The sequence below is a fragment of the Brienomyrus brachyistius genome, chromosome 18, assembly GCF_023856365.1.
Source record: "Brienomyrus brachyistius isolate T26 chromosome 18, BBRACH_0.4, whole genome shotgun sequence".
In the NCBI taxonomy this organism is placed as follows: Eukaryota; Metazoa; Chordata; class Actinopteri; order Osteoglossiformes; family Mormyridae; genus Brienomyrus; species Brienomyrus brachyistius.
In genome coordinates, this window is record NC_064550.1 from 7,982,208 (window position 1) to 7,996,176 (window position 13,969).

Consider the following 13,969-nt stretch of genomic DNA (forward strand, 5'->3'; position numbering starts at 1 on the left):
GTGCCCTTATATTGCCTGGTACAGGCTCCACCCCCCAATGCTTACTAGAACAAGCGGTCAGAGGATGGATTCTGTCATAGTACCTGGTTGGGGAGGGTCTCACATGCTGTAAAGGGGACAAAGACCTGTATGGGTTTCACTACTGGGTGTCTGGTGACACGGTATCGCATGAATTATTTTGCTGGATGATAAAACCTAATTTTGCTGAGGCCAGATTGGTGAGAAGCTTTGAGAGTAGATTCCTTACACTAGTGAAGAGCTTGGCATGCTGCCATGAACTAGCCATTTGTATTCTTCTGATCAGTTTCAGATGTGTACTGGATTTATTCTGAACTATTTATTTCAGAAAATATTTACAAAAATGTGTATACAAAAAAAAGAGGTAACAGCATGAGCTGTCAGTTTCTTGGTCACTTGGAAAGAATTTTGGAAAAGTTGTGAATTGGAAAAGCAGAATGAATGGAATTTCCTGCTGTTTAACATTTAACCTTTCAATGTGTGTGGTCTTCTGCTACAGTACTTTAATGAGTAATTGACAGGCACATGCCAGAGCATGATTAGCAGACTAATTATGCTGTGTTTACCGAGGCCAGCATATACTTTGTCAGATTTAACTGTTTCTTTTATGAGTGTTAAGAATCCAGTTTAATAACAAAATGGGTGGAATTTTATGAGATTGTGATGCAGCACTAAACTAGTTCCTCGTATCGTTATTCCATAGAGTTTGTCAGCAAGGCTTCTAATTAATTAACCACTTTTTTCCTATCATTAAGCTACTGAATGAGCACTTTGTCTCAGTCCCTTCATCCTATCTGCTTATCTTGATCAAGGTCATGCGTCATAAGCAGTGCCACTCACTTTGAACCAAATGCGTTACTTGCGTTAGACATTATTGCAATGTGAGGCACTACAACAGATGAAATTGCAAATGACTTATACGTTAAATATATTTTTGTATTTCTAGATGAGGTGCTAGGAATCTAAAGGAAACTCAATGAAATGAGCAGCATCAAGGCGCTGATGTGAAACAAATGAAGAAAATACTTTGGTGGTCAACTTGCAGAGCAGAGGGTGCATTAAGAGTAACGCCTGTAAAATAGCAGACGGCTAATTCTGCATTGCTACCAAATAATAGTAATAGTACCTACTAAGAAGTAAATGTGCTGAGTTTCTCTTGAAATCTCAAGAAAGGTGTTTATAAATCCGAGGTTTTACAAAGTCTGTATTGTTTGTTTGGATAAACAGATTAAATACCAAAATACAGATAGGGGTACTACCAAGGGGTACTACTAAGGGGTACTACTAAGGGGTACTACCAAGGGGTACTACTAAGGGGTAATACTATTTTCAGCAGTTCCCTTGGAGGAAGTGATTCCCCATCTTTGTTCTTTTGGCTCTGATCCTCCAGCAGAATTATCGGTTCCCCGAGACCTGCATCAGAAAATGGGCTCCCGTACTGATGCCCAAGCCAATAAGCCAGAATACAAGCATATTAGGCTATGCAGACATCTTAAGCAAATTCTGCTGTTCTTAAAATGACTAATTCTGCACTGGAAGTTCTTAGTGGATGAAAAAAGGGTTAGGTCAGGGCTGGACTATGATTAAAAATGAACCCTGGACTTTGAGGTACCCCACAATATATTCTGTAAAGCAGGGGGGTCCCCATGAAAATTTTGCCAGGCCACAAAACCAGTAGCCCACTGGGAAAATGCTCAGTATACCAGATGGCCAGCCTGGGATTAAGCTGATTATGTGCAGTAATAGCTGGCTTTGATAAAAATTGTTTTGTTTTAATACTTTAATTTATTGTTTAACAGTTCCAGTGAATCGACAGTGGATAAACAAATGAGGAGGCCATGTACTATCACCCTTGGAACTAATAATAGCTCATTGTTCAAAACTCTTTTGAATAACACTCACTGAGTGTTAGTGAGTGCAGGTGCCATAGCAACAAGTTTACAGCAAAGCCAGCAGCTGCCCTTCTTTCTGTTTCACTTGAGAACCGGTGGAAACTCGAATTTTTCTAATTTATGGTCATTGCTTATTCCTGAAAAAGAAATTTGAATGAAGATTCTAATGAAAATTTCCAACAATGGACCAGGAAAATGAGGACTTTCCCAGTTTTACTTGTATATGTGAGCTCTGCGACTGTGGGTAAGAGAAATCAGATCAAATCTACAAAAATAAAATGCAAAATATGTGTTGACATGAAAATAAAATCACATGATTTTGCTATAATTCTGTCTTATATGGCGCATTGATATTAAGGTTAAGAATTAAAAATCTAAAATGCACTTTATGCTCTGCTTATAGCTTGTGTATTATCAGTGCATGTAGTGCTCTGAATGGTATTAAGTTTACGTCCGTACATGTGTACCGTTTATGTATAATACAACCATCTGTATTCAATTTTAAAAGCGAGGTATGCGTAATCTTAATGCTGTGCGTTTTGTAATAGGAAACATAAGCGACACCGGGGGTGCAGAAGGTTGAATGGAAACGTGCAGATTGGCTGGGGATTTGACAACCAGCTGATTAGTGACTACAAGTGCAGCTTCGCCTGGCCCCATGGTAACCCCCCATGGTAACCCCCCATGGTAACCCTCCATGGTAACCCTCCATTGTAACCTCCCCATGGTAACCCCCTCATGGTAACCCTCCATGGTAACCCCTCCATGGTAACCTCCCCATGGTAACCCCCTCATGGTAACCCTCCATGGTAACCCCTCCATGGTAACCCCCCACAACTGGTACCCGCTGAAGGTGTGGCCAGCATTTATCCATCTAACTGCTCCTCTTGATCAGGGAATTCTTGGGGGGTGGGGGGCACAAGGCTGGGGTAACGCCCAGAGGTGAGTAATTTAGGTCCAGAGAGTATAAATCCAGACCAAGATTTTGTTTCAACTCACCAATTAAATACTCTGTGACTGAGACTCTTTATACCCAACTGGTTGGTTGAAACAAAACCTTGGTCTGGACTTTTACTCACTGGACCTGAATTGCCCACCCAGGGTAACGCCAAACTCACCATTATGCAGCAAAGAAAATCACTCAAAGAAATCCTCAGACACTGCTGTAGTGATGTGATGTGATTTTTACAAGCATCATAATGCACAGAACTGTACAGGCATTTACACTAATTCTTCCTTGAAGCAATTTTGCTTACAGCTGAAGGAGGGCAAATGTGTTTTCTAGGGGTGTAACGGTACACAAAAATCGTGGTGCGGTACGTACCTCGGTTTTGAAGTTACAGTTCGGTACGTTTTCATTAGGTAAAAGAAACAAAGCGTGAATTGCTTCTTTATTTCTTTATTAAACAGTGATTTACTGAACAATGTATGTCTTTCTTAAAAAGTCTCTGTCAATATTACTGCAACCTACTAATAAAACACTAACCTTTACTTAAAAATAAATCGAAATAAATATTCTCTTACGTAAATGAAAATAAAATAAATATCCATGGTACACATTTAGAAAATTAACTGTACTGGGTCTGTACTGCATTACAATAGCGGCTTAGAACTGCGCAACACAAATATTGTCTTAAAAAATACAAACCATAACAAAATAAATATCAATTATGGTGGAGCATTTAAAAAAATTCCTGCGCTGTACTTATGTATTCATATTAACACCTTCCAGCTTCACATTGGGACGTACGCCCGCATGCGTAGTGGCGCGGCTTCATCCGTCCCTTTCCAAATGTTGCTCAGGGGAAACAGACAAAGGTTCCGCATTTGCTACATTCCTTTGGTACATATGTGTACCAAATCGAAAGACCCGTACCGAAAATTTTCGGTACGAATACGTGTACCGTTACACTGCTAGTTTTTACCATGCCTGTATTGTCATACCAAACGCATTTTATTCACTGAAAAATACTTTCCCTACTCGCGGTTGTCATTGCTAGTTTCCCCCTCACCCCGGAAACGGTGTGAATGTGCCCTGTGATGGGATGCTGCCCCATCCTGAGTTATTCTCAGCCTTGTACATGTAGATTCTTGGCCGCCATCACCCTGTAGGTATAGAAAATAGATGAATGGGTCACGTCTCTTGGTCATTGCGATATACTTCACTACCTTGAACACGGCGCTCCCCAATTCCGGTCCTGGCCGGAATCCAACACAGTTTGCAGAATCCCCGGTTCAAACACACCTTATTCACCTAATTGGCCTAATTTCTATGTGTGTCTGAGCAGGCAAATCTGCAAACTGACTCTCTAGGGCTGGAAGTGGGGAATCCTGCTATAAGGTGAACTACATAGCTAAAATGCATAAAACGCAGGTGTGTCCAGCTGTTACACTGGTACAGTATATGCACGACTGGCATATTTCCCCACTATACAGTAAATTATACAGATAATAGAAGGTAGACATGCAGAGTGAGAAAAACTAAACCTCCTTCCTCTTTTATCATTTTATTTCAGATGTCCACTGTTGTACCAAGCCTCTGTTGTCACAGAATGTTGCGAAAGTAAGTTACAGTTTGTCTGTCCTCATAGGTAAATCCACCCTCATATCCAGTCTTTGATGCTAGAGCCATTGAGGCGCTTTCTCATTATAACCTCCTTATCTGTTCAGGGGATTCCAGCATCCACGAAAGGGACGGATACAACAACAGTAAAGTGGCCTGTGACTCCAAAGGAGGAACCACCTCATCGAAGACTGAAAGTCAACGCTTGTGGTGATAACTGTCACTGTCACACAAAATCGTTTCCTAGGATAGGAGAACTTTCCGCTGTAGTAGGCAAGTGTTTCAGTGACTCAGCATTCAGACATATTGGAAAAATCACTGAAAAGGGTTTTATGGAATGTGAATTAAGTGAAGTGCTGGCAAGGTGAACCAGTACAGGAAACCACTACAGCAGCTTTCTGGATTTTCCCAGTTCAAACTGCAGGGTACGGTTAGGAGATGGATGGATGGAAGGTTGAAACTCATTTTTTCCTACATAGGCTCATTACTTTATCCAGACAAAAGAGAGAAGATGCAAACGACATCGCGGAGAGAATTCGTCCAAAAAAGTGGAGAAAGGCAAGAGCAGAAGCAGATGCCTGTGAGTCTTAAACTTGAAGGTTAGAATCTTCTATGTTCCAGTTCTTCCTTATTAGCTCTTGCTTGATTTTTTACTTATAAAAAGTGAATGAACTACTGCTACAGGAGAGAGACAGTTTGTGACAACGCACCAGGAGGAATACAAACCCTACCCGCACGTGGAGCCTGCCGCAGTGCGGGAGCGTAGAGCAGCGACGAGAGCAGAGCCCGTGCCGGCTCCTATGGAGCATCTTACCAAGTACAGATGCGATTTCCGCCAGAAAGACTGCAAACCCCAAAGGAGGTCACCAGCCATGCAGCATCCTGACAACCTTGGCATCAATCTAGCACTGAGGTAAGAGCACTCAGCATGTCTCATCTCAGGGATACAGCGTTATAAAATAATATTTATGGATAAGCTATGTATGGGCTAGTGGCTTACAGGGTATAGCAGTGTGATTCATTGACTTTGCAGCTCTATTTTTTATATAACATATTTATTTTTTAATTTGATAAGCATTTCTCAGTCATTTTCCCAGAAGCTAACTGTATAAACTGTCTGTGTTTAGTCAGGGACGAATTATTGAAGAAAATGCTCAGATTAAATTAAGATGAATATTTAAGTACTTCTTCTGATGCTCTAAATCAGGGCTATGTGACTCATGGTCCTCAAGGTGCGAGCGCTGCTGATTTCCCAGCCTTACTTTACCTGTGAGCCGGGTGTGAAGCCTCTAGCCAATCAGAATCCGTATCCATTAAACGAACTACCTGCAAGAACTGAAAACAAGGCCGGGATTTAAAATCGAGGTCCAGAGTTAAGAGCCCTGGTCTAATTAAAGCAACGGTTAAGTGAAAAGACATAGCCTTTAAAAATAATAATAGCCTTGAGCAAAATCACAAAATCACATTTGATCATTTATGAAGCCCACTATTTATATTACTGATCTGAATTCAGTTTTTCAAGGCAAAAAATAACTCAGAAACAATTGGAAAAAAAATATGGTATGACATCCTCTGACGAGTATTTAAATTTGACTTCTGGTATCCATTTCAAAATCAAGGCCATTTAAAGACTGTGATAAAGGGGTTTAGTCTAAGAACACACCCTATCTGTTTTCAAGGAGTGATTTCAGGACAGTACAAATGGATTCTTACCCTGGCTGGGATGCCTCTGAACACCTCAGACCTGAGCCAGCCAAACTCAAAGAAGAACTGGTGGTTAATGGCGATGCAGAGTTCCAGGGTGACACAGTTACCAAGGTAAGTAGCATCGATTTCTAATTTTGTTTTATACCAGTTTAAGATGTTGACACAAAAATGAAGTTGCTCATGAATTATCCCTGGAACAGAAACCTTGATTTTTGTTCCTTAACCAACCTAAACCTCACACTCTCTCTCACTCCAGAATAATGCATATTTGTTCATAAAATCTTTCTGTGCAGTTGGATTTTCAGCGCCTCCCACTGATAACTGCCCGTCAGCAGCCTGCTAAAGCCTGGGGGTCCAACCTAGACCTCCTGCAGGGACCCTTCAATGGCCAGACATCCAACAGGGACTTCTTCAAAGACTGGGGTGTGAAAACGCGAGTGCGTCATGGCGACCTCTACGACACGGGTCACATGAAGCCTGTGGTGAGGACATTTTCTGTTAACGCAGAAGCAATATTCAGCAATGATTTTCAACCTGCCGTCCTAATGAGATCTGACATGAAATGCTTGATAACCGTATACAGTATCACAGTCTGGACACACCTGCCTTTAATGCATTTGACTCTGTTTTCATCGTGATTCATGATATAGTGTTAGACCCTGAGGCAATGGAGTAACACATACTAAATATTGCAATGGCCGAGAGAGGTGTTCAACACCTCAGATTTTAATCTCTGTAAAATAGCCCCCTTTTGCTTCGGTGACATCATTGCAGATTCATGGCGTTCTCTCAAGCAGCTTCTAGATGTAGCCACCTGAAATGCATCTCCAACAGTCATGAAGGAGTTCCCATAAGTTCCTGGCTTAAGTTGGCTACTTTGCTGTTACTCTCCGATCAAACTTATCCCAAACCAGGATTTATGTCGGGGGGGGGGGGGGGGGGGGGGCAGTGATTGTGGGGGCCAGGTCATCTATCACAGCACTCCATCTCTTTCCCGGCTCACATTATTTAGTTGAGAAAAGAAAAAAAATTTCAGCAGGTGTGTCCATACTTTTGACTGATACCGTATAACTGTAGTCACCATTAACACATTCACCAAAGGTGCTGTGTACAATGGCTGTAATCTGCAACCACCCAAGCAGTAAGAAGAACTATATCGGCATACACTATATAAGCAAATATCGATTATGGTGTCCTAAAACTTTATTTTACTTTCCTTATATCGATTCTGTTACATTAAGAGGAAACAGATGCTTGCAACCGAGTAGGAAAAACATTTTTGTTTAGTGTTCTGACCAGTTCATTTATCCCTTAGCCTACATGATGCTTCACTTCTTGTTTCAAGGGAAAGTTTGAGAGTGATACAACAAACTTACTGACATTTGTGCCAAAGAGGGCAGAAAGGGCGACTATCTGCAAGCCGCTGGAGACGGCAGCCGTCCAGGGAGAGCAGGATTTCAGCACCGTACATCAAGAGGCTTATCGGTCAGTCGCACTAAATACCACACAGTCGGTGCCAAAGCCCCATGCCTCCTAAACACGGATTTTTTTTTTTAGGCCAATCAGCCTTCCAGTGTGTCGGCTTCGTCGATACCTTCAGAATCATCCCACCATGGAGAACGATGAGAAACTGGGTAACGGCCTCTTCCAGATATCGTAGGAAATATACAGAAGCAAAAAAAATCCATACTTATACATTAAAAGAAGGCAGAAAACACTTTTTTGGATTTTATTTAAAAAAAAAAAAAAAAAGTATCCATTAAAATTTTAAAACAGATTTTTTTGTACAGTATATAACCAAAACGATCTTTCCAGAGAGCGTTCCCACAGACGTGCCGCCAGGCTCACATATCCTCCACGCTCCATTTATACGCCATCTCCTGCACAGCTTTCTGCTCCGCCATCCGGCTGTACCGCTGCTTCTCAAACCCATTTGACCTGCAGCACGAATTGTTCAGTACGAAAAGTTAACATCTTATTCGTGAATATTCTTCCTTTTCAAAAGTTAACTAAATGCACCTGGCTTACAATATAAACAAGAACGAAACAAACACAGAGAGGGGGATGCAAAATCGGACGGTCTTACCTGTCCACACCATCCCAACGATACCCAGGCATAATGTTAAACCGGTTTGGGGGAGGGGCAGGTCCTTTATAGCGAGGTTTCTCTATATAATGATAAAAAAAACACAGGTTTCAGAACCAATATTCCTGTAATAGCCATTTAAATCTACAAAGGCAGGCCAGGCACTGCAGACCTTTAACTCCCTTGCGCTGAGAGTCTTTTTCCTTCTTCTTGCGCAGCATTGCGGCCATAGGGTCGCCCTCGCGCTCCTGGTCCCGCAGCATGCGGTCCAGGTCCTCGTCGTCGATGTGCCGTGCCAGTGGTTTCTCCACCTCCTTCAGTGCATCCTGCACATTCTGCTGCTGCATTTGGCCCTGCGCCACCCTAGACACAGCCACGCAAAAACGCAAAGGCGCTCAGCTTACTGGAACACGTTCATGGGACACACCAGACCATGGTTAAAAACCTTACTTTAAGCTGTAGCTCATAAACTTTCTTGATTATTGGTCTCATCTGGTGCGATGTGAAATATGGGGGGTATTCCACAAAGCAGGATTTCTTCATTAGCCAGATAACTTAAACCAAATGTAAGAATTCTCCATTAGGAATGTCACTTACCTCTCCTCCTACTGGACAGTTTCCATGTTTGGCTTAAGCTTTCCTGCTAACTGGGAAATTCTGCTTTGTGGAATACCTCCCTGGTTTTTACTTAAACTCATTTTCTCGGCTTAACTGGTCCAGTTAGTTAAATGTGTTGAATGACTTGGGCAAAACCTACAGAATTACACTAACAAAGTTTTCAAAATAACATAAAAATATAAGTAAAGACTGGCTCTTTGAACATCATCAAGCTACCACATAAACAAAAATTATTAATTCTATATAACAAATCGGTTTGCGGTGTTAAGGAGTCACACATCTTTTCTGTTTCTATGTGATTATTTAGTAAGGATCGTTTCATGTTTTATTTGTCACACATTGTCCGATTGTTGCCGAGTACCAATTTAAAAATAAAGACATTTATGAAAAATCCTGGTTAATTTTGGTCCTACCTTGATCATTTTAGTGTGGGAAGTCTCAAGAACTCCACTTACTTATCTCTTTTTATTCACCAATAACGAAATACTTACCCTTTCCCCCACTCAAAATATTTCATGTCCCTTTCGGCCTTCTCTCCAGCTTTCTTCTGCTGCTCTTCCCGCTCTTGTTCAATATCCCGTCTCTTCCCTGATTTGTCTCTGAAGATGGTCTGTGCATTGCGAGACTCATCTGAAAATAATTTGGCTCTCTTATGGCATCTCTTATAACAAACATAAGCATAACAGCCGTGTGTTTACACCAGTACGCAGACGGTGTTGCCACTAACCTTCCAGGGACATGTTTTTGCTCTCTAGCTTGCGGTTCACTTCTCGCTCCCTTCTCAGAACTTCTACAGACACCAGGCCCGCTGTACCTCCGGAAAGCATCTGCGGACCCTGGTTCATGGACAAGAATACCTTTACATTCATAATTCCACTACTGTCATACCACCCTGGAGTATCATCCAAAGCGTAAAGGAGAAATTCATTGATATTTGTGTATTAACACAGAGAAAACACCAATAAAAAAGATAAACAAACAAACAACTGAACAAATGCATGAACGAATGAATGAACGAATGAAACTTGCCACTGGTGTATCTGAAGAGTGGCGTGAAACCCTTCTGGGGGGGGAGAGGTCAGAGTCAGAGCTCTGAGCCGTCTGCTTATTTTTCCGAGGGGGTGACAGGTCAGAATCAGAGTCTCTCCTCTTTCGCTGCTGTGATTGTTTCCGTGGGGGAGAACGATCTGGGGAGTGTTTTCCGGAGAGTCTTGGTGGAGACAGATCAGAATCAGAGTCATGCCTGACGGGATGACCTCGAGTCTTGCTTCTAGATGGAGAACCTTAAAAGAAAGAATTACAGGATAAATTCCACCACATTAAGCACCGTCCCAATCACGCTGTACTTTGATATTTGATATTGCTGTTGTGTCACTCATATTAAGGGTTTGGTCGTGTACTTTTTGAGGAAATGTAACAAAATTCACTAATTTACAAGGACAAATTCAGTACCTTTTGTTTGTTTTTTCTGCGAGCTAGAATGGGAACTGCTTTGCTTCCTTTGTGGATGAGAGGATGACATGGAACTTTTCCTCACTGGTGACTGATCAGGTGAGTCGTGACGCATTTTCCTCACTGGCGACTGATCAGGTGAGTCGTGACGCATTTTCCTCACTGGCGATTGGTCAGGTGAGTCGTGACGCATTTTCCTCACTGGCGATTGGTCAGGTGAGTCGTGACGCATTTTCCTCACTGGCGATTGGTCAGGTGAATCGTGACGCATTTTCCTCACTGGCGATTGGTCAGGTGAGTCGTGACGCATTTTTCTCTTGCATGAAACATCAGGAGAATCATGGCGAGCCCTTTTTGTTGTCGTGGCAGTTGAAGAACCCTTCCTCGTTCCCTTTGAACCCGTGGTTTTCTGTTGAGATGTTGTTTCTGTGCTATTTTGTTTATTCATACAAAAAGAAAAAAAAGAGCAAAAAAGGTTCAGTTACAACACAAAAAGGCTTTTGCCTTCTATATAGTGTAGTTTAGGAATATGCAAATACTCAGAACTTAAACTGCAAAGTTCAAACGTGACACCAAATAAAAATTTTGCCCGTCTTATTGTGTTTATGTGGCTTCTATGGCAGTACTATTTATTAAGGTTCATATACTATGTACACATGACAATTGAAACACGGCACTGTAATGCTTTGGCATCAAGTACTTATTATAACAGTATATGAGTGTGCAGAAAATGAGTCTATCAGGCAAAAATGAGTAGTTCTGGACATGGATACATGAATTCTATTTATGTCAGACCGCCATTATAACTATGTGTAAAATTGTCTGATAATAGCTGCATAAAGCAATGAGAAACATGAGGATTATTTACTTAAATTATGTTTCAGATTATACCACACTGTCAATGCAATTTTTACTACCTTGGCACAGAAGAGCAGCCAAATGACTCTTGAGATTCCTGGGATTCTTCATTTGTAACTATAAAGGGTGGGATCATATTTTCAGATGCATACTTCAATAACAAACAGGACGCATTATCATTAAACTGACAATGCACAAGCTAACAGTGATTCCGAGCATTTTCTCCTCTCACCTCCCAGAAGGCGCCACTTATTGCTAGTCCTGAACTCCTCCAAGCACTTTATTTCATTCGGCCGTTCATCTATAACTTCAGCCACCTGTGCGTCAAACATATGTCCATGATACTAGCACAACTGTAAGAAATCTTGACCAATAACTTAAAAACAAGAGCAATTAAGTCCAAGGAACAGACTATGGCTCGTTACTTCATTCATATACCTAAATAGGTGCAATAATGGGATTACCTGTTAACGACATCGCACTCTACAAATTTATCCACAATGATGCAATTCATTTGCCTTTTACAGAACTTTGAATGCATGAGTTATCAAACAAAATCTAACCTAAAATAAACACTGGATACTAATAGAGAACAAATGTTAGATTACCACAGGTGCCTCTTCTTCATCGTCTTCTTCATGGTTTTCTTTTTCGTCTATGTTCACCAGCTGCTTCCAGTCCACATCGTCATCAACTATTTTTAGCCTAAAACGAAATTCTAATTTAGAAATTTTCTAGGAACAGCGATGAACAAATAGCTGCCCAACTTTCCATTACATTCATTTTAATAAGAAGTGTATTGATGTACCACGCACCCTTTTCCAACGCGATTAATTCGCTTCCGTTTCGTCTTCTTGTCTTTGGACTGTTTGCCATCGTTATCACCTCCCAAATACCTCTTGAGGTACTCTGCTTTAGAGAGAACCGAATCCTTGCCAGCGCTGCTGGTAGTAGCCATTTTCTCCATCGGCTGCGCTTTCACTTCAGTTACGGAAGCCAACCGCGGCCAAAAAGTGCTTTCAAAAGTGAGACTGAATACCTGCAGCTAGAGTGCGGTCGGCGAAGGTTGATGACGTTTTGTGTTACTGTAAACGTCATCGGTTAGCGGTCTGTTCAGTTCGTGCTGAATTTTTGAGAAAATTATATATTGGTCTCGATCATTGTAATTTCGTTACTGTACGTAACAAATTACTTACAAATTGGATATTTAAGGCGGGTTAGAAAGTTCGTTACTGTACGTAAGCCTTTTGGGTACTTTTTACTTCTACTGCGTATTAACAATGTTAGAATCTTTTAATTTCTACTAAATTACAATTATAAAGTAATTCTGTATTTTTTACTCTTTTTATATTAACAGCGATCGTTAATCGGAATATTTTTCATGGTCAACCTAATTCGGTCATCAATAGCATAGTAAAAACGCAAGTAATTTTTCCTTTTGTAAATCGGTAGAGATTGGGCGATGTCTCCACCTGCAGCCTATGGTATATGGTATATCTAATTTATGGTGCAAGATCATTTGCCTTGGAGTTAGCTGCACGTTTGATGACCACAGAAAAGAATAAAGACTGAATATAAATATCAACTTTATTTGTATATTTGCAATACTGTGGTGAAAGTACCGTTTTATTTTTTTCATAATTATGCTCACTTGCCTAATGAAAGCGTTGATGTTGTAAACTTGTAATCCAAATGCTAAATACTCACTGCTTACGGGATTTTCTCCTAACCTTTCGTTTTAAAGTCGCTGTTTGCTTTTCATTTTTTTAAATCTTTTTTGCTTTAATCGACAGCCATCAATATATTTTTTCTGGTGGTTTTAGCTTGCTATCAAGTTGCCCCCCGCGAATTATCTATCAAATGAATTGACCTACAAAAGCTCTGCAGCCACATGTGGCGCCCCACTTTCAATACCCTAACAGCCCACTAGGGGGGCACGACCAACAGTTTGGGAAACGGTGTTATAGAATGTTTATTTGAATAATACCTGTTGTATTGTTAAATAAAGGACCATATGCTGTTTTATTGGGATCATGCAGTTTATTTTGCTATGGGAAACTTTTTACTGCGAAATAGAGATTAGTGTTTTTAAACAAAAAGTTTGTTCTGTCCTAGGTTCAGCCCTGCTGATAAAGCCTCCCTAGGGGAATATGTCTCCTCTAAATCTTGCAGGCAAAAACAAAAGTGGACATTGTGAGTCTGTACAAGTCAGCCTCACAATGTTAAGATTTCAAAACATCAACAAGTCAAGACATCTATGAAACACTGCAAGCCCCTGGTTGATGCGATCCCAATGGCAGTGAACAAGCATGTTCCGGTTTTACAAACTACTTTAAAACTGAAACGTGACGGTGCCTGGCTAAATAGTTCAATTCCTCTTGTGCTTCGACTGATTGATTTAAAGACTCAGCCATCTGTTTCAGTTTAACATTGGTGACACATGCATGACATGACTGACCAATCAGCACAAAGCAAGAATTCACGGCTTAAGTGAAATTCGGGTCTTTTTAATTGAAATGGTAGTTTACAAATCCTGTCCTAGGTCAAAATGTCCTCCCTGACATTGATTATCTGGTTACCTTCTTTGATGATTAATTGGTAGTTATATATCGTGTTTTTAACCATTACAAGTTTAAATCTTTATTTTTTTGTTTAGTGGAATTTCCTGTATAATACAGGGTTGCTATACCTATCCATCCATCCATTTTCTAAAACCATTTATCCTATCATAGGGTCATGGAGTGGGAGTCCAGAGCCTCTGGGTGCAAAGCAGGG

General features: G+C 40.9%; 2 protein-coding genes across 9 annotated transcripts; one reads left to right on the plus strand and one right to left on the minus strand.

The window, feature by feature from the left end:
• The first annotated feature begins 1,940 nt into the window (after nt 1–1,940).
• On the plus strand, nt 1,941–8,620 carry si:dkeyp-69c1.9 (stabilizer of axonemal microtubules 2). Of its 2 annotated transcripts, none has more exons than XM_048983476.1 (11): nt 1,941–2,154; nt 2,459–2,571; nt 4,427–4,473; nt 4,581–4,746; nt 4,953–5,072; nt 5,158–5,386; nt 6,153–6,291; nt 6,474–6,662; nt 7,526–7,665; nt 7,738–7,814; nt 8,485–8,620. In XM_048983476.1, the coding sequence occupies exons 1-11, from the start codon at nt 2,093–2,095 to the stop codon at nt 8,496–8,498; spliced, it is 1,296 nt and encodes a 431-aa protein (XP_048839433.1). In that variant the 5' UTR covers nt 1,941–2,092; the 3' UTR covers nt 8,499–8,620. The 2 variants fall into 2 exon arrangements, with proteins under 2 accessions (XP_048839433.1, XP_048839434.1); XM_048983477.1 differs by having other exon boundaries at nt 7,574–7,665.
• On the minus strand, nt 7,896–12,255 carry bud13 (BUD13 homolog). 7 transcript variants are annotated; one of them, XM_048983471.1, is made up of 13 exons: nt 12,010–12,255; nt 11,803–11,899; nt 11,427–11,511; nt 11,254–11,311; nt 10,631–10,767; nt 10,475–10,591; nt 10,337–10,435; nt 9,914–10,167; nt 9,612–9,720; nt 9,376–9,514; nt 8,439–8,629; nt 8,267–8,348; nt 7,896–8,118 (listed from the first exon to the last, which is right to left on the minus strand). In XM_048983471.1, the coding sequence occupies exons 1-13, from the start codon at nt 12,159–12,161 to the stop codon at nt 8,025–8,027; spliced, it is 1,614 nt and encodes a 537-aa protein (XP_048839428.1). In that variant the 5' UTR covers nt 12,162–12,255; the 3' UTR covers nt 7,896–8,024. The 7 variants fall into 7 exon arrangements, with proteins under 7 accessions (XP_048839428.1, XP_048839429.1, XP_048839425.1 ...); XM_048983472.1 differs by having other exon boundaries at nt 10,514–10,591; nt 12,010–12,253; XM_048983468.1 differs by having other exon boundaries at nt 10,475–10,767; nt 12,010–12,252.
• Nucleotides 12,256–13,969: the final 1,714 nt, after the last annotated feature.